Here is a 20329-nt window from a genome sequence, read left to right as displayed (position 1 = left end):
AGTTTTGGTCTCCTAATCTGAGGAAGGACGTTCTTGCTATTGAGGGAGTGCAGCGAAGGTTCACCAGACTGATTCTCAGTATGGCAGGACTGACACATGAGGAGAGACTGGATCGACTGGGCCTGTATTCACTGGGGTTTAGAAGGACGAGAGGGGGTCTCATAGAAACATATAAAATTCTGGACGGAACTGGACAGGTTAGATGCAGGAAGAATGTTCACGATGTTGGGGAAGTCCAGAACCAGGGGACATAGTCTAAGGATAAAAGGTAAGTCATTTAGGACTGAGATGAGGAGAAACCTCTTCACTCAGAGAGTTGTTAACCTATGGAATTCCCATAATGCAGAGAGTTGTTGATGCCAGTTCATTGGATATATTCAAGAGGGAGTTAGATATGGCCCTTACGGCTCAAGGGATCAAGGGGTATGGAGAGAAAGCAGGAAAGGGGTACTGAGGTGAATGATCAGCCATGATCTTATTGAATGGTGGTGCAGAGTAGAAGGGCCGAATGGCCTACTCCTGCACCTATTTTCTATGTTTCTATGTTTCTATTGCTGCCATTGACTATGACGCTATCTGCTCCCATTGCATGTTCCGATTTTGTCTGGACGGTCCTCTGACTGCCCCCCCTCCCACCGCCCCCCCCCCCCCAGTGGATACAGGACCTCTCTCCTCCTGTCCACCTCCTGCACCAAAACCTCCAGTGCTACATCCAAGAATGTTGGAGCACGCTCTTTCCCCTGTTGTACCATCAATACTAATTCTTAACGCTCACATTCTGTTCCCCAGCCAGTTGAAATACCTGCAGCAGCCAGAATGCACCTCCCATTTCAGAGGTGCAGGTTGCCTTTAAGAAATGCAGACTAGTTTTAATTGATGCTAGCCTTTTAGAAACTTGGGCCCCATGTTGAGCATGCAGCCACTCAGCAGCGCATTCAATATGTTCGTATACAGATTTTTGAATGATAAGCGAGTCAAGGGTTATGGGGAGTGGGCAGGGAAGTGGAGTTGAGGCCAGGATCAGACCAGCCATGATTTTATTGAAGGGCGGAGCAGGTTCGAGGGACAAAATGGCCTACTCCTGCTCCTATTTCTTATATTCTTATGTTCAATGTTGGACTGTACGCCACAATCATTCTAATTAGCAGCATGAAGTTGGCGTGCTGCCAGCATCACTTTGAACGGGCACAGGTTGATCTCTCATCATGATCCACGTGCTCATTTTCAGCAGTAATCCAATTTTTCTCCCATTGTTTCCAATGGCAGAAGGGTCGGTAGCTGGAGGACACAGAGTTAAGGTAATTAGCAAAAGAACCAGAGGCGACTTTAGGAAAACATTTTTAACACAGCGAGTTGTTGGTGATCTGGAATGTACTGCCTGAAAGGGTGATGGAAGCAGATTCAATAGTAATTGTCAAAAAGGAACTGGATGAATATTTGAAGAAAAAAAATTGTAGGACAATGGGATTAGAGCTGGGAGTGGGACTAATTCGATAGCTCTTTCATCGAGCACAGGCTCGATGGGCTGAATAACCTCCTTCTGTGCTGTGTCATTCTATGATTTTATGAGCAACATTTAGTTTGAACTGAATCATTGTGTACAAAATTGGTGTCAAGTAGTTCCATTTTAAAGTAAGAATGCATTTTAAAAATATAGAACACAGTACAATTTGTTCATAACTCTAATTCCAAGACAGTCCGAATCTTGCTACAAATGTCCTTCTCCTAGCATCGCACCTGCTCCTTCTTCCTGATGGGCATCAGCAACTAAAGCTTGTTACTTTGACAACTTAAATATCTTCGTGGAGTTGTGGTTGAAGGGATAATGATGGTTAATTGCCCTGAGAATGCTCCTGCTAGCACATATCTTCCCCTTTAAGCAATTTTACAATAGATTCTCTCTGTGACTAAGCATATATTATAGATTTCACACTTTTTATTTGTATTCTCAGGATAATTCAGCATTGTACATCTCGGACCATTCTTTCTCAATAAGTGAAATGGGAGTTAAAGAATTCCTTTCCCGCAGTGGATTTCTGCACAAATGTGTGACCAATCTGGAAGACCAAAAACTATTTCTTGTTACGTACCCTGAAAAGGTATTTATTGATTTTAGTATATTATTTTATGAGTTAATTTATATGTGTAATTCATGTTTTGGGGAAAAAAAGCTCCAGTGGTAAAAGGTACATCTTTCAAGTTTCAAAATAGAAAAGTTTCCCATCTTTGTGTTTATGCCAGAGAGACTTCCTCACTGTAAAAATTCGGGTGTTGCTTTTCAAACCGTTTAAATTAGTTGTCAGAAAATTGTGCAGAGCACATGCTCAAATTTCCGACTTGCACTTCTGGAGGCTGAAGTTCTTGTCACCGGCACAAAGTTGGAAAATTGTCCCTGTCGTATATGCATTTTTTCTCATTAAATTATCCTCCACATGATATTGATTAGTTCATTGTTCAAAAGAGGAAAATTTGGAAGAGAGATGACCCCTTTAAGAATCACACATTAATAGCCTTGTTTGCATCATGTGCCATCTCCTGGTATAGAATCATAGAAATCTGCGGCATAGAAAGAGCTCATTCATTCTCTGCATTATAACTGCTGTGTCCTATGACACCTTCCCCTTTCACCTGTAATTTGCCAGTAGGGACTCAGTACTTGCGAAAAATAAGTTCCCTGAGTTTTCTTAAAGGATAACTTGTTTTACTTTAGCTTTCTTGCTTCGTACCCATTGCATAATTTAAAAATAATAAACATAGTGCAAGAAAAGACTGTGAGGCAGACTTCTCTCTTAAGCATGTTAAACTAAAGCATTGCCTAGGAGGTGCAAACTTGGGAAAATCAGGCAGGGTCAATTATTGGCGTGTGATCCTCCCTACTTGATATATCTCTCTGCACTCCACCCAGGTGATGCTTTGCACTCAAGTGCTAACAAAAAATTCTGCCCCTATTTGTCCCACCAAGGCTGCTGATTCCAGAGGCTATGTACAATATATCCTTACGGTAGACTCTACTCCATATCATTTAATTTCTTAAGAAAAATTTCTGCATAAATTCTCTCAGATCCTCAGGGATAACTACAGTTTATCAGGTGAAAAATAAAATATACATCTTGGGTTCAGCTAACACCAGTGTTATTTTATCAAGTGTATCAAGAACTGACTCCAAATTCTACACAAAAGTGACCATAATAGTGTGCATCCTAGAATTCTGAGGGAAGTTAGAGAGGAAATAGCAGAGGCTATGATCACAACCTTTCAAACATGCTTGGATATGACAATTGTGGCAGAGGAGTGAAGTATTGCTAATGTAATGCCTCTGTTCAAAAAAGGAGAAAGGATAAACCGGGTAACTCGAGTCTAGTTGGAAGAGATTTACTAAAATGTTACTGGGGATGGAAGCTTTAGTTATGAGTAAAGACCAGATAAACTGGGGCATTTTTCGCTAGAACGGATAAGGTTAAGAGGAGATCTTAAAGACATATGAACAATTATAAGCAACTTTAGCAAGGTAAATACAGGATAACTATTTCCCTTGGTCAGTAAGTTGGTAACTAGAGAGCATAAATTTAAGAATTAAGATCTTGCATGTGACCCACATACATTTCTCTTATCTCCGAGAAGGCAAACTGATGAGCAATCCAGTGAGATGTGGTCAATTATAAACCAACAAGATGGTTTATTTTACATGAAATACATGACTGAACGGAATACTATTATTGCAACAAGGTTTATATATTTCCTATCGCTCCTATCTAAAATAATAAAATACACAAACGTCGCTGTTGGTACAGGCCTACTTTCACTTTACCAGTCAGTATTGGTGAACTGACTGGTACTCTCTTGGAAAGAGTATTCTCTGCCTATCTGACAGTTTCAAACTCAAACTTACTGCAAACTGCCGCCTTCTACTGAGAGAAGCCAAAAAAGTTTTGACCTCTGACACTTCTGCAGCTCACCGAGTTGCCAGTCAAACTATCATCTTAGATCAGAAGCCTCTCTGTTTAGCTGTGCTTAGTGAATGAAACCACTATTACAGCTGCAAATTTCTCGAGGAAGTGTTGGAAAAATTGGGGGTAATTTTCAACTTCTCTGCCTGGATGGTAATGTCACAGAATGGACTACCAATTATAGAACCCACCTGATTGGAAATGAAATTCAGGGTGTTTTCTATAACACGCGGGTGATCTATTGCACCAGATTACCCCCCTTATCACAAACTAACCTCTTTTGTGTGAAACACAATTTTGTCATCTTCTTGATCTTGTGCCCCAGCTAAGGGACCTAATCTACAACCCGAGTAGCTTGTTCTTCCTTTGAGTTAATCATTTGTGGACCAAAGTTAAATAGTAATATCAGTAGTAATAGTAAATATCATAATATAAATTAATCCACATCCTTTTTGAGCCAAATTGGCAAACATTTCAAAACATGACAGCACCCAAAGCTGAAAGCAATATTCTAACTGTGGCCTAGCAATGACCTTTGTGTAAGCTATCATTATCTTTTTGGTTTTATACTCTATGTATAAAATCAAGATCCAGTTGATTTTTTTTTGCAGCTTTATCAACTTATAGCCCCACTTTTAAAGATTTGTATCTGACTCCGTAACTCTCTGGCCCCAAGTTTCCACACGCTACAAAACGGGCGCCCCTCCGAGCTGGGCGCCCGTTTTTCGTGCCAAAAACGGCGCCTGAAAAAAAACGCGCGATTCTGGAGCGCCCTGCAGCTCCATGTCTGCTTGGCGCGGCGCCCAGGTGGGCGGAGCCTACCACTCGCGCCGATTTTGTAAGTGGGAGTGGGCGGGTACCATTTAAATTAGTTTTATTCGTGCCGGCAACCCTGCGCGTGCGCGTTGGAGCGTTCGCGCATGCGCAGTGTGAAGGAAACATTGGCACTCGGCCATTTTTGTAGTTCTTTGTAGCTGTTTAATGTTTGAACATTTTTTAATAAAAGCACATTGCCCTTCTATGATCAGCACTGAGGCTTCTTGCAGCAGTGAGAAGGCTGCAGGAAGCCTCAGAAGTTGAGGCAGCCGTTTCCCGACAGCCTCTCCACCCCCAAAAAAGCCCAGGAGTGTGGGGGAAGGCAAACGGAAGGCATGTGAAGCCTTACACTATGCATCAAATGGAGCCCGGGAGGGTGTGGAAAGCAAATGGAAAGCATGAGAAGCCTTACACTATGCCACTATGCATCAAAGGAAGCTCGGGGGATCCCGATCATTGCGCCTGCTCAGCCCTAGGTGTGGTCCTTACTAGGGCGTCAACCTTGGGGAGAGAGAGAGCAAAGAACCTTGTCCTGCCTGCCGTTTTGAGCTTCTTACAAAGGTACAATCGAATCATGGGGGCAATACTGACAATGCCATACCTTGTACAAGCTTTCTGCATGATGATGCTGCGGAGGAGATAATTGATTCGACATCATCGCATGAGGAACCTCAGAGCACGTAGGGTGGTGGGTAGGAGGCTTTACCCACATTGGGTATATCGAGACGGGCACCTGAGTGATGTAGACTGCGTCAGAAGGTTGTGTTTCCGCAAAGAAGTTGTAACTGGGATCTGTGAGTTAGTAAAAGCAGACCTGAAACCTAGAAGCGTCAGGAGGACTGCTTTGTCAGTTGAAGTGAAGGTTACAGCTGCACTTTCATTCTATGCCTCCGGATCGTTCTAGGCCACAACTGGGGCTGTGGGTGCCATTTCTCAACATGTAGCGCACATCTGCATTTTGCAGGTGATTGCTGCACTATATGCCCGGAGGAATGACGACATAAAGCTCCCCATGACTGCCCAGGCAATGCATGAATGTGCTGTGGGTTTCTCCAGGATTGCTGGCTTCCCAAAGGTACAGGGCTACATTGATTGTACCCTCATCGCCTTGCGAACATCTTTGGATGATTCCAAGATGCACAGGAACAGAAAAGGCTTCCACTCCGTTAATGTGCAGCTCGTGTGTGATGACATGCATCGCATCATGTCAGTTGATGCAAGATATCCTGGGAGCACCCATGATGCATTCATCCTACACGAGAGCGTTATATCTGCCATATTTCAGCAGCAGCCAGAAGGGTAGAGCTGTCTACTGGGAGACAAAGGGTACGGCCTCACCACCTGACTGATGACGCCCCTACGCGTAACCCAGAGGGAATACAACATAGAAACATAGAAAATAGGTGCAGGAGCAGGCCATTCGGCCCTTCGAGCCTACACCACGATTCAATAAGATCATGGCTGATCATTCCTTCAGTACCCCTTTCCTGCTTTCTCTCCATACCCCTTGATCCCCTTAGCCGTAAGGGCCATATCTAACTCCCTCTTGAATATATCCAATGAACTGGCATCAACAACTCTGCGGCAGGGAATTCCACAGGTTAACAACTCTCTGAGTGAAGAAGTTTCTCCTCATCTCATTCCTAAATGGCCTACCCCTTATCCTAAGACTGTGTCCCCTGGCTCTGGACTTCCCCCAACATCGGGAACATTCTACTCGCATCTAACCTGTCCCGTCCCGTCAGAATCTTATATGTTTCTATGAGATCCCCTCTCATCCTTCTAAACTGCAATGTATAAAGGCCCAGTTGATCCAGTCTCTCCTCATATGTCAGTCCTGCCATCCTGGGAATTAGTCTGGTGAACTTTCGCTGCACTCCCTCAATAGCAAGAACGTCCTTTCTCAGATTAGGAGACCAAAACGCAACACAATATTCCAGCTGAGGCCTCACCAAGGCCCTGTACAACTGCAGTAAGACCTCCCTGCTCCTATACTCAAATCCCCTAGCTATGAAGGCCAACATACCATTTGCCTTCTTCACCGCCTGCTGTACCTGTATGCCAACTTTCAATGACATGGCGCACATTGCGACGCGCAGCATAATAGAGAGGACTATTGGCATCTTGAAGCAGCGTTTCCGATGCCTGAACCATTCCGGAGGCTACTTGCAATACTCCTCTGAGATTGTCGGTCAGTTCACTGTTGTGTGCTGCATGCTGCATAACTCAGCCATCATGAGGCAGCAGCAGCTGGTAGTAAAAGACCCACCTGAGGTGAGAGTGGCTGATGATGATGAGGAAGATGCAGATGATGAGGACGAGGAAGCCATGCAACTACCTGAACTCGGAGCATGACGGCGGAGGAGGGCAGGTCGTCGTGCCTCTTTAACGATTGCTCAAGCCTTGCGCCAGCAGCTCATCCGTGAACGCTTTACTGCCTGAAGGCTCAGCGGCAACTATTCCAAATAGACCATGTTTACTGATTGGACCTGTTCCGTAATGTTGTGTTGTGCTAATGGAACAAATGATGGAAATGATTCTTCTTTACTTCAAAAAGTTGTGTTAATAATGGAACAAATAATGGAAATGATTCAGTTATAATTTAAAATATATTTTATTCAAAATTTTAACAAACTTACAAACTTTTAAACTTGTAAATTTGCATAATTTACAATTAAAAAAAAAAATTTGAGAACAGTTACAACAATAACAACAATAATAATAACAGCAGCAGCTGCAAAGAAAGGCTGCACCCATCTCTCCTCCTCCACCTTATTCTAAGACCGCCCGCTGCGCTTGGTCTTGGTGATTACACCCCTGCCCACAGGCAGTGGTGCAGCATTTCTTGGGTTGGTACCAAGCTTATTCTTTCGAACATCTCGGGTAATGCGCACTTCTTGAAGGGCGGGGGGTGGGGGGGAGGGGGGCAGGCCGTAATGTGGAGGGCACGGCTTGGGCCTCTTCAGAGGCTGGTCTGAGGACTGGAGTGGGAGTGGCAGTTGTTCTGTCAATGGGTGCAGGGTCTGGGCATGTTCCCTTATTACAGCAGCTAACTCCGACATTCCCTCCCTCATGTTCACTGACATTGTTTCCGCTGCCTGAGACATTCCCTCCCTCATGTTCCCGGACAGTGTTCCTATTTCTCATGATAGTGCTGTTACTTCTCCTGACAGTCCCGGAACCTCATCACCCACCCCACTGATGGTGTCCAGGGGTGATCATGTAAGGTCAATGCTCTCCGCACTCATTGCCATCATCTGAAACACATCTGTTAGATCCTACACCTCAGGAGAGCGCTATCGAGCTCTCCTTCCCCTCCTCACCCTGGATGTGGCACGCTGCATCCCACTGGGACCCGCAGCCTCGGATGGTTGGGCCTTGGGTATTCCTCGCTGCACCCCACTGGCACCCGCAGCCTCTGATGGAGGGGCCCTGGGTGTGCCTCGCTGCACCGCACTGGAATCCCCAATCTCGGACTGTGGGAAACCATGGAATGTCACAACAATACTTGAACCACTCAGGAAAGGGCCTGGTGCCTTAATGAGCGCCTCCTGCACCCTTTCCAAGGTGAGTACAACAGTGGGGGCTTCATCCATCACCTCCCCCTTCCCCTCCCCTGACCCCCATGCTCTTTGTCTGGAAGGAGGGATTGGAAGATGTTCTCCTCTTCAGGCTCGTCCGGGTCTGAATCTTCTTCTACATCGTCAGGGTTGGCCTCAAGTTCTGCAAAATATAACAGAACAGACAAATGGTGAGCAGCAAAGGAGGGGGCAGGGTGGGTGGCCTGAGTAGGCTCACACAGCGCAGGCAGCAGGCTGATTTGAAGGACCACAATGAATGATAGCACATTGCATTAACCGAAGCATAGCTGACGGAGACATCCCCACGAACCGAAGCATGGCTAGCCCACGCAGTACTTAACATTTAGCAAAGCCAGATTGTGGAATTTGCAGGACTTACCCTCTCTCTCTCTCGAGTGTGAGCCCAGCTTGTGCAGTGGTGGTTGCTTTTCTCCAGGCAGGACCTATCAAAGTAGCGACCCTCTCTTGCAGTGGTACAGATTTGCTATGCCTCCTCCTATTTGAGTGCTTCCCATTTGTTGTGTGCCACCTTTCTCTGCAAAGATGAAAATATAACTTTTTAGAGAGGGTGTCTGTTATGTATTAATGCTTGGGGGTCACCAGACACCAGAGAGCGCCGTGGTTGGAGGTCATCGGGCTGTACGCATGTGGCATGTGTGCTTGGTCATCTGTATATAAGCTGGGTGTCTTTGTCACTCTCGGGCTGGAATAAAGATGGATCAGGTTGCACCTGAGTGAGTTTACAGTAACCAGACTCTTGAGTCATTACAATTGACGACGAGGTAATTTAAGAACCTTCGCATGCACAATGGGCAGGGTTGAAATCCTGGAGAGATTCGTGGAGGGCGAGGATTGGGCGGATTTTGTCGACCGCCTGGATCAGTATTTTGTGGCCAGTGGCATGGAAGCAGAGGCCTACGCAGTTAAATGCAGGGCAGTTCTCACCGTTTGTGGTCCGAAAATTTACGGCCTCATGAAGTATCTTCTCTCGCCTGTACATCCGGCGGAAAAAGGGTACGAGGAATTGTGTACATTGGTGGGTAACCATCTGAAGCCACAAGAGGGGATCGTCATATCACGCTTCCGTTTCTACACGCATGTTCGGTGCTGAGAGCCAGGTCGTGTCGGGATTTGTCGCCGACCTACGACATCTTGCTGAGCCGTGTAAGTTCGGGAACATACTGGAAGACATGCTGCGTGGTGTCTTTGTGATAGGCATCAGCCATGATGCGATCCTCAGGAAGCTGTTGGCTGCAGAGACGCTGGATTTGAAAAAGGCCATCGCAACTGCCCAGGCATGCATGACGACGGATGACGATATCATCGACGAGTCGGAGTTCCACGGCAAGCAATGTAAACAAGATGGCATCATTTTTGGGCAGAGCTGCTTACGCAACACCTGCCTCTGCTCAAAGCCTGCCAACTAGTTCAAACCAGATTTCACCCTGTCAGCATTTGGGGGCATCATCGGCCTCATCAGTGTCGCTTTAGATCATACTCATGCAATAGATATTCGAAAGTGGGGCATCTTCACAGGATGTATCCACAACGGAGCAAGCGTGGTGCGGCTCACCACGTGGTTGATGAGGACCAGTTCAGTGATGGCCCGGATACGCAACCCGAGGAGGAAGTGAATGGACTGTATTCGTTCCTGAGCAAGAGCCAGCCGATAGTCGTTAATGTGAAGCTGAATGGCATGTCAATGGAGCTGGGCATGAGTGCGAGCCAGTCGATAATGAACCAAAGGACATTCGACAAGCTGTGGGACACTAAGGCCGCGAAACCGAAGCTGAGTCCAGTCAATGCCAGGTTGCGTACTTACACTAAGGAACTCATACCGGTGCTCAGCAGTGCAGCAATTGAGGTGTCATATGATGGTGTGGTTCACGAATTACCATTATGGATCGTCCCAGGTAATGGTCCAATGCTGTTCGTCAGGAATTGGCTCGAGAAAATCAAGCTGAACTGGAAGGATGTCAAGATGTTGTCCTTGGTGGATGATACTTTGTGTGCTCAAATATTGAAAAAGTTTCCTTCTTTGTTTGAACTGGGCATTGGTAATTTTATAGGGGCCAAGATACGATTCACCTGGACTCTAATGCAAGGCCTGTCTATCACAAAGCTCGGTCTGTTCCGTACATGATGAGGGTTGAAATTGAGCTTGACAGACTCCAGCGTGAAGGAATCATATCACCGGTCGAGTTTAATGAATGGGCCAGTCCCATTGTTCCTGTGTTGAAGAGTGATGGCACTGTCAGGATTTGTGGAGACTACAAGGTTACGATTAACCAATTTTCGAAACAGGATCAGTATCCGTTACCCAGGGCTGATGACCTGTTCACCATGCTAGCTGATGGAAAGTCATTCACGAAACTGGATCTGACATCGGCCTATATGACCCAGGAGCTTGTCGACACTTCGAAGAAACTCACCTGCATCAACACCCATAAAGGACTGTTTGTCTACAACAGGTGTCCTTTTGGGGTTCGTTCGGCTGCAGCCATATTTCAGAGGAATATGGAAAGTTTACTGAAGTCCATTCTTAGAACTGTCGTGTTTCAAGATGACATTCTGGTCACAGGTTGCGACACTGCTGAACATTTGAACAATCTTGAAGAAGTCCTACAGCGTCTGGACAAAGTGGGACTCAGGCTGAAATGCTCGAAGTAAGTTTGTATTAATGGCACCTGAAATCGAATTCCTCGGGAGGAAGATAGCTGCTGATGGCATCAGGCCCACTGATTCGAAAACCAAGGCCATCAAAAATGCACCCAGGCCTCAGAATGTGACGGAGCTGTGTTCGTTCCTTGGGCTACTCAACTACTTTGGTAATTTCTTACCCAGATTGAGCACTTTACTAGAGCCACTGCATGTGTTACTAAGAATAGGCGATAACTGGGTCTGGAGTGCATCTCAAGATAGAGCCTTTGAGAAAGCCAAGAATCTGCTATGTTCAAACAAGTTGCTTGTTCATTATGATCGTGTAAGCGTCTTGAATTGGCCTGTGATGCTTCATCATATGGGGTTGGCTGCGTACTCCCAACAAGCAAATGAATCGGGCAAGCTACAACCTGTTGCGTATGCTTCGAGAAGTCTGTCTAAAGCGGAAAGAGCTTACAGTATGATAGAGAAAGAAGCTTTGGCCTGTGTGTATGGGGTAAAAAAAAATTCACCAGTACCTGTTTGGTCTTCGTTTTGAACTAGAAACGGATCACAAGCCACTCATTTCATTGTTTGCGGAAAACAAAGGTATTAATACCAATGCATCGTCCCGCATTCAAAGGTGGACGCTGACATTGTCTGCCTTTGATTACGTCATCTGTCATAGACCTGGTACTGAGAATTGTGCCGATGCACTGAGTCGTCTGCCCTTACCCATAACTGAGATGGAGATGCCTCAACCTGCAGATCGACTGTTCGTAATGGATGCTTTTGAGAGTGAAGGAACCCCTGTCACTGCTCAACAAGTTAGGATCTGGACCAGCCATGACCCTATTTTATCGGTTGTGAAACGATGTGTGCTCAGTGGTGATTGATTTGCCATATCTATGGAGATGCGTGAGGAGACCAAACCTTACAACCGACGCAAGGATGAGCTGTCCATTCAGTCAGACTGTTTACTGTGGGGTAATCGTGTAATCATGCCGAAGAAAGGACAAGAAAAATTTGTATGTGAACTTCATAGCAGTCATCCTGATATTGTCATGATGAAGTCCATTGCTAGGTCTCATGTATGGTGGCCTGGAATTGATTCTGATCTGGAATCATGCGTGCATCAGTGCAATACTTGCACGCAGCTAAGTAAAGTACCAGCGTAATCTCCGCTGAGTCTTTGGTCGTGGCCATCCAAACCATGGTGGAGGATCCACATTGATTTTGTGGGCCCGTTCTTAGCAAAGATGTTTTTTGTCGTCGTAGATGCATATTCTAAATGGATAGAGTGTGTTATTATGTCATGCAGCACATCTACAGCTATCATTGAGAGCCTTCGTATCATGTTTGCTACTCATGGTTTGCCTGACATTGTTGTGAGCGACAACGGATCTTGTTTCACAAGTCTTGAGTTTCAGGAGTTCATGAAACTCAATGACATCAGACATGTGAGGTCAGTTCCATTCAAGCTTGCTTCTAATGGTCAAGCAGAGCGTGCTGTTTAAACCATCAAGCAAAGTATGAAATGTGTAATTCGGGGCTCACTGCAGAGACGGTTGTCATGTATATTGCTCAGTTACAGATCAAGACCTCATACGCTTACTGGGGTTCCTCCTGCTGAACTACTGATGAAGAGAAATCTCAAGACCAGGCTTTCTCTTGTTCATCCTGATTTGAATGATCATGATTTGAATGAAAACAGACGTCAAAGTGAGCAATGGTGTCATGATCATGTTGCCGTGTCATGTGACATCTCGGTCAACGATCCAGTTTATGTACTGAACTATGGTCAAGGTCCAAAGTGGATTGCCGGCACTGTTATAGCCAAGGAGGCTAAAAGAGTGTTTATTGTCGTGCTTAAGAATGGGCAAACAGGCAGGAAACACCTTGACCAGGTTAAACTGCGGCACACGGATGAACTAGAATCGAGTGAGGAAGATGCAGTCAGTGACCAACCAACCATTGTTCACTCATCAGAAGACTCTGCTGACATTACTGACTCTGAACGTTCAGTCTCTGATGTGGTCATGACCACTCCCATCAGATCGGCTACTCAGCCCTCAGTCTGAACGGACTCAGAACGCTCGCCCAAAGCCAAAGTTGAACTGAGCCGATCAACTTGTGAGAGGAAAGCCCCAGACCATCTTAATTTGTAAAAAGACTGTTGTTAAAATTTTAAAAGGGGGATGTTGTTATGTATTAATGCTTGAGGGTCACCAGACACCAGAGAGTGCGGCGGTCGAAGGTCATTGGCCTGTATGCATGTGACATGTGTGCTTGGTCACCTGTATATAAGCTGTGTGTCTTTGTCAAGCTGGCACTCTTGGGCTGGAATAAAGATGGATCAGGTTGCACCTGAGTGAGTTTACAGTAACCAGACTCTTGAGTCATTACAGTGTCTTTCTGCTGGGTGGGACATATATAGCTGGTCACTTTTACAATTGCAATCCCATTGAATAAATTAAAATATTACTTACACTAACTACTTGACCAAGGTCCTGCCATTTCTTTTTGCCCTGGCCTCCAGACCTCGGGATGGTCACCATTGCACAGTAATCTTCTGCAAGTTGGTTCCAGCGTTGTTTCTTTTCTTTTGGTGAAACTTTTATGTGACCTCTGCTGATGTCCAGCTCGTGCCATTTGGCCTCAATTACAGTAACTAGTGCTTCCATTTCATTCTGTAAGAAACTCTTGGTCCTTGAGCCGCGTTGGATCTTGTATTGCAGCTCCGATTTTTCCACTGAGAATTAAAGTTCTCACACACGCTCTTTAAATATGGCCGAATGCAGACCGGGAGCTGTACTGCGCACGTGCACCCATAGGAATCACGTCAAAAACATCCTTTTTTTTCTCTCACATGTGCAGAAGGGGGGACATCGTTTTTTCCGGCGCAGGCATTAGGCTCCAACCCCTCCCTGAAGCTAAAGGACAAGCTGCGCAGCGCCGCGCCAATTTCAAAAAATAGAACGGGCAAAGTTGCTACTTTTCTTTTGGAGTAGTTGGGGCCAAGAAAAACGGGCGTAACTCTGGCAATACGCCAAAAAATGGCATTGGGGAACATTGAGCCCATAGAATGATTCCAGCACGGATGAAGGCCATTCGGCCAGTCGAGCTCGTGTCAGCTCTCCGCCCTTTCCCCTTGGTCCTGCAATTTTTTTTCTTTCAGGTACTTATCCAAGTCCCTCTTAAAAGCCTTGATTGAGTCTGCCTCCACCACCCTTTCAGGCCGTGCATTCCAGATCCTAACCACTCGCTGCGTAGAAATTGTTTTTTCTTATTTTGCCTTTGGTTCTTTTGCTAATCGTCTTAAATCTGTGTCCTCTGGTTCTTGACCATTCTCCCAATGGGAACAGTTTCTCTCGATCAACTCTGTCGAGACCCCTCATGATTTTGAACATCTCCATCAAATCTCTTCTCAATCTTCTCTGCTCCAAGGAGAACAACCCTGGCTTCTCTAGTCTGTCCACGTAACTAAAGTTCCTCATCTCTAGAATCATTCTCGTAAATCTTTTCTGCACCCCCTTTAAGACCCTCACATCCTTCCTAAAGTGCGGTGCCCAGATTTGAACACAAGTTTCCAGTTGAGGCCGAACCAGTGTTTTATACAGGTTCATCATCATTTCCAAGTTTTTGTACTCTATACCTCTATTTATGAAACCCAGGATCCCGTATGTTTTTTTTAACTGCTTTCTCAACCTGCCCTGCCTCCTTCAACGATTTATGCACATATACTCTGTTCATGCACCCCCTTTAGGATTGTACCCTTTCGTTTATATTTCCTCTCCTCATTCGACCAAAATTAATCACTTCGCACTTCTCTGCGTTAAATTTCATCTGCCACATGTCTTCCCATTCCACCAGCCTATCTATGTCCTCTTGAAGTCTATTACTATCTGCTTCACTTTTCACTATACGTCCAAGTTTTTTGTCATCTGCAAATTTTGAAATTGTGCCCTGTACACCCAAATCCAAGTCATTGATATATATCAAGAAAAGCAGTGGTCCTGGAACAGACCCCGGGGAACACCATTGTATACCTTCCTCCATTCTGAAAAACAACCTTTCACCACCACTCTGTTTCCTGTCACTTAGTCAATTTCTTTTCCATGCTGCCACTGTCCCTTTTATTCCATGGGCTTCAACTTTGCTGGTAAGCATATTATGTGACACTTTGTCAAACACCTTTTGGAAGTCCATGTACACTACATCAACCACATTGCCCTAATCAACCTTCTGTTACCTCATCAAAAAACTTGATCAAATTGGTTAAAGACGATTTGCCTTTAACAAATCTGTGCTGGCTTCTCTTAATTAATCCACACTTGTCCAAGTGACTGTTTATTTTGTTCCTTATTATTGTTTCTAAAAGCTTCCCCACTACCGAGGTTAAAGTGACTGGCCTTTAGTTGCTGGGTTTATCTTTACAACCTTTTTTGAACAAGGGTGTAGCATTTGCAATTCTCCAGTCCTCTGGTACCACCCCTGTTTCTAAGGAGGATTGGAAGATAATGGCCAATACCTCTGCTATTTCTTCCTTCACTTCCCTCAGCGTTCTAGGATGCATCCCATCTGGTCCTGGTGACTTATCTACTTTAAGTGCAGCCAGCATTTTTAGTACCTCATCTTTATTCATTTTTATCCCATCCAATATCTTCTCTGCCTCCTCTTTCACTATGTCTATGGCAGCATCTTCTTCCTTGGTGAAGTCAGATGCAAAGTACTCATTGAGCACCTCAGCCTTACCATCTTCACTCATAGGTCACCTTTTTAGTCCCTAATTGGTCCCATGCCTCCTCTTACTACCCTTTTACTATTTATATGCCTCCCTTTGGATTACCCTTTATGTAAGCTGCCATTCTATTCTCATACCCTATCTTTGCCCCTCTTATTTTCTTTCTCATTTCTCCTCTATACTTTCTATATTTAGCCTGATTCTCAGATGTATTCTTGACCTGACATCTGTCATACGTGCTCTTTTTCTGCTTGATATTACTCTATCTCTTTCGCCATCCATGGAGCCCTGTCTTTAGTTGCCCTACCTTTCCCCCTTGCGGGAATGTACATCGACTGTACCCAAACTATTTCCTCTTTAAAAGCAACCCATTGTTCCATTACAGTTTTGCCTGCCTATCTTTGATTCCAATTTACAAGGGCCAGATCCATTCTCATCCCACTGAAATGTGCCTTCCTCCAATTTAGTATTTTTACTCTAGATAGCAAATCTAAACCTTATGATACTATGATCACTGTTCCCTAAATGTTCACCTACTGACACTTGCTCAACTTGAGTTACCTCATTCCCCAGAACTAAATCCAGCAATTTCTCCTTCCTCGTTAGGTCGGAAACATACTGATCAAGGAAGTTCTCCTGAAAACACTTCAGAAATTCTTCCTCCCCCCCCCCCCCCTCTGTTCTTTACACTATTTCTCTCCCAGTCTATAGGCTCAATTTTCCCCAAAGCATTTTTTTGGCGTACTTGAAAAGTTACGCCCAATTTTTAGGGGTCTAAGTACGGCCAAAAAAAAATTCTAAGTTTCCCCATTGGATTTCTTAATTTTGGCGTGGCGTAACCCGACTTTTAGTTTTGGGGGTGGAGTCTTGATCTGCGCCAAAAAGATCGGGCTGCCATGGTAACCAGGGACACAATGCAAGCTGAGGCTGCAAAGTGAACCATACAGCCAGCTCAGAACACATTAAAAGAATTGAAAAACACAGAGCAGCAACTTACCTCCAACCCCGCCCGAAGGGCTTGCCGGTCCGGTCCCATTCTCGGTCCCCAATCTCCCGGTCCGGTCCCATTCTCGGTCCCCATTTTTTCTCTCTTGCTCTCTCACTTTCTTGCTCGCTCTCTTTCTCTCTCTCTCTCTCTTTCTCTCTCTCTCTCTCTCTATCTCTTTTTCTCTCTCTCTCTGTGTGAGTGAACCGGGGACCGAGAATGGGACTAGACAGCCTTCGGGTGGGGTTGGAGGTAAGTTGCTGCTTTGTATTTTTCAATTCTTTTAGTATGTCCGGGCATCTGCTGTGCCGATTTCCTTACCTGCGCCGATTCCCTTAACTCTCCTGAAGGTTCTTCTGAAGAGGCCACATATGCTCGCCTAACATATGCTGGTCTAAGCAGAACTAGAGTAACTCTCAGCTGGCCAAACTTCCCTAAATGGCCAGAATTGGTGTAGGTGGCAGGTTACACTCCCTTTGGCTGAAAAAAAAACTGAACAAAAAAAATCATAAGTAACTGAGTTACGCTAGTGCAAATTGATTGGGGAAACTGTGGTTTTTCAACTTAGGCCAAAAAGAGCAGCCTGCTCCAAAAAAACAGTGCAAATCACTAGGGAAAATTGAGTCCAATATTCGTATAGTTGAAGTCCTCCATTATCACTACTCTATAATTCTTGCATCGCTCTGTAATTTCTTTACAAATTTGCTCCTCCATATTTTTCCCACTAGTTGGTGGCCTATAGAATACACCTAGTAAAGAAAGAAAATACTTACATTTATATAGCGCCTTTCACAACCATCGGATGTCTCAAATGCTTTACAGCCAATGAAGTACTTTTGGAGTGTAGTCACTGTTGTAATGTAGGAAATGCGGCAGCCAGTTTGCGCACAGTAAGCTCCCACAAAAAGCAATGTGATGATGACCTGATAATGTGTTTTGCTATGTTGAATGAGGGATAAATATTGGCCAGGACACGGGGGATAACTCCCCTGCTCATCTTCAAAATAGTGCCATGGGATCTTTTATGTCCACTTGAGAGGACAGACAGGGCCTTAGTTTAATGTCTCATCTAAAAGACAGTGCCTCCAACAGTGCAGCACTCCCTCAGCACTGCACTGGAGTGTCAGCCTAGATTTATGTGCTCAAGTCCCTGGAGTGGGACTTGAACCCACAACCTTCTAACTCAGAGGTGAGTGTGCTACCCATTGAGCCACAGCTGACACACTCTAGCCATAGCGATTCCGTCCTCGACCCCACCAGGACTTCGCTTCTCTCCAGCACTGTAACATTCTCCTTAATCAATACCGCCATAACATCTTCTAGCTTTCTTTCCCTATCTTTCCTAAACACCCTATATCAAGGAATATTTAATACCCAATCCTGCCCTTTTTTGAGCCAGTCATCTGTTATTGCCACAACATCATATTCTCATGTGCCTATTTGCGCCTACAGCTCACCAACAATTTTTATTATGCTCTGTGAATTCGCATACATACACTGTAAATCTATCTTAGACCATCCTGTATTCTCTCTTAGTCTGACCCCACCTAATACCTTACTATTTCTTGCTTTAGTGCTATCCATCTCGCCCAATCCTTTTCCCTTCGGTTCTTCTTTCTACTGCAACATCCTGGTGCCCATTCCCCTGCCAGCTCAATTTAAACCCTCCCCAACAGCACTAGCAAAGGATATTGGTACCTGCTCTGTTGAGGTGCAACCTGTCCGGCCTGTACAGGTTCCACCTCCCCCAAAACTGACCCCAGGAATCTGAAGCCCTCCCTCCTGCACCATCTCTCCAGCCATGTATTCATCTGCTCTGTCCTATTTCTATAGTCACTCGCACAGTAGTAGAGATTACAACCTATGAGGTCCTGCTTTTTAATCTATTTTCTAGCTGCCTAAAATCTGCCTGCTGGACCTCATCCCTCTTTCTACCGATGTCGTTGGTGCCAATTTGGACTACAACCGAGAAGGTTGCTGGGATGTTGGATGAGATAAAAAATAGATACCGACGAAGTAGTAGAAAGGCTGTTAGTAATTAAAGTGGATAAGTCACTCAGTCCAGATGTGATGCATCCTAGGTTGCTGAGAGTAGTAAGAACAGAAATTGCAGAGGTGCTGGCCTCGATCTTCCAACCCTCCTTCGATACAAGCGGTGGTGCCAGAGGACTGGAGGATTGCAAATATTACACCCTTGTACAAAAAGGGAAGAAGGATAAACCTGGCAATTACAGGCCAGTCAGTTTAACGCAGTGGTGGGGAAGCTTTTAGAAACAATAATCTGGGAGAAAATTAACAGCCACTTAACAAGCATGGACTAATAAAGGAGAGCCAGCACGAATTTGTTAAGGGCTAATCATGTTTGACTAACTTGATTGAGTTTTTTGATGAGCTAACACAGAGGATGGATGAGGACAGTGCCGTTGATGTATATATGGACTTGCAAAAGGCATTTGATAAAATACCACATAATAGGCTCATTAGCAAAATTGAAGCCCAAGGGGCCAGAACGGCATGGATACAAAATTGGCTAAGGAACAGAAAACAGAGAATTGTGGTGAATGGCTGTTTTCAGACTGGAGGGAGGTGTATAGTGGTGCTCTCCATGGGTCAGTACTAGGACCATTGCTGGTTTTGATACACTTTAATAGTTTGGACTTGGGGATACAAGACCTGTAATAAATTTATAGTCCTTTTGGACTGTCTGTTCAGTCATTCGAAGCTGCTTCCATATTGCTAACAATTATGATGTTTATTTAAGCATAAATAAGACTTCATTCATGCAATGGAACAATTGAGAGTTATATTACCCCGTTGATCCTTAGGTAGGGCTGTGACTTTGTCCCTTGTACTTCGTGCAATTCATCCTCGTCCACCCCCAGCTCGAACCTCTAATTTAAGAGTGGCTACAGTCCCCACAGTTATACCCCAAAAATCTAAATTGTGGCGAAATTCATCCAATCATCTAGCATCCTTAGCCCCATTCTACCCAATCGTGGGATTGGCACGTACACGTCCAGGCACAGACAAGGCCTGGGCCTCCCTTATATTTGATTTTAGCCTCTCTATGAGCTGTCCTTATTCAGCAGTTAATGGAGACCTTGGGGTCAAGTTTCAGCCTGAGTTGCTCCTATTTTTTTGGAGCAACTGGTTTAGAATGGAATATATTAGAAATTGCAATTCTCAGCATTTAGTTTGCTCCAGTTCTAGTCAGTTAGAACAGTTTCATTTTGGAACAGATTTCTTTTTCAAAAGCGGGCGTGTCCGGCCACTTACGCCTGTTTTGAAAGTTTAGGCAGTGAAAATTTACTCCAAACTAACTTAGAATGGAGTAAGTGTAGATTTTTGTATGCTCAGAAAAACCTTGCCTACACTTTACAAATAAGGCATAGGTTACAAATCAGGCGTAGGGCATGAGGAGGGGGTGGGGAAGGGATGTAATTAAATTCTACAAGCATTCAACAGTCTTACTTATACAAATAAAGAGTCATCCTCAATAAAAAATTATAAACAAAGCAAATACAAAATATTGAATATTCCTACCTGTGAGAAGCAGCAGCAGCCTTCGAGCTGCGGTCCTTCAGGCCAGCTTTCCATCTCGGAGACAGGGGCGGCG

At 44.9% G+C, this 20329-nt stretch overlaps 1 protein-coding gene across 6 annotated transcripts in view; it reads left to right on the top strand.

The window, feature by feature from the left end:
- The window catches only part of LOC139252375 (uncharacterized), a 336279-nt gene that overhangs the window by 173435 nt on the left and 142515 nt on the right, over positions 1 to 20329 (top strand). For 5 of the 6 annotated variants that reach the window (XM_070873361.1, XM_070873357.1, XM_070873358.1 and 2 more), the window contains one exon: positions 1953 to 2099. The exons of the other annotated variant lie outside the window; for it this stretch is intronic. In XM_070873361.1, coding sequence (XP_070729462.1) covers positions 1953 to 2099 — 147 coding nt within the window. The remainder of the gene's footprint in view (positions 1 to 1952; positions 2100 to 20329) is intronic. 6 annotated transcript variants of the gene reach the window in all.

The sequence above is a fragment of the Pristiophorus japonicus genome, unplaced genomic scaffold (genome assembly GCF_044704955.1).
Source record: "Pristiophorus japonicus isolate sPriJap1 unplaced genomic scaffold, sPriJap1.hap1 HAP1_SCAFFOLD_461, whole genome shotgun sequence".
NCBI lineage: Eukaryota > Metazoa > Chordata > Chondrichthyes > Pristiophoridae > Pristiophorus > Pristiophorus japonicus.
The sequence above is the reverse complement of the archived record's forward strand: the minus strand, read 5'-3'. Positions and strand labels throughout refer to the sequence as shown.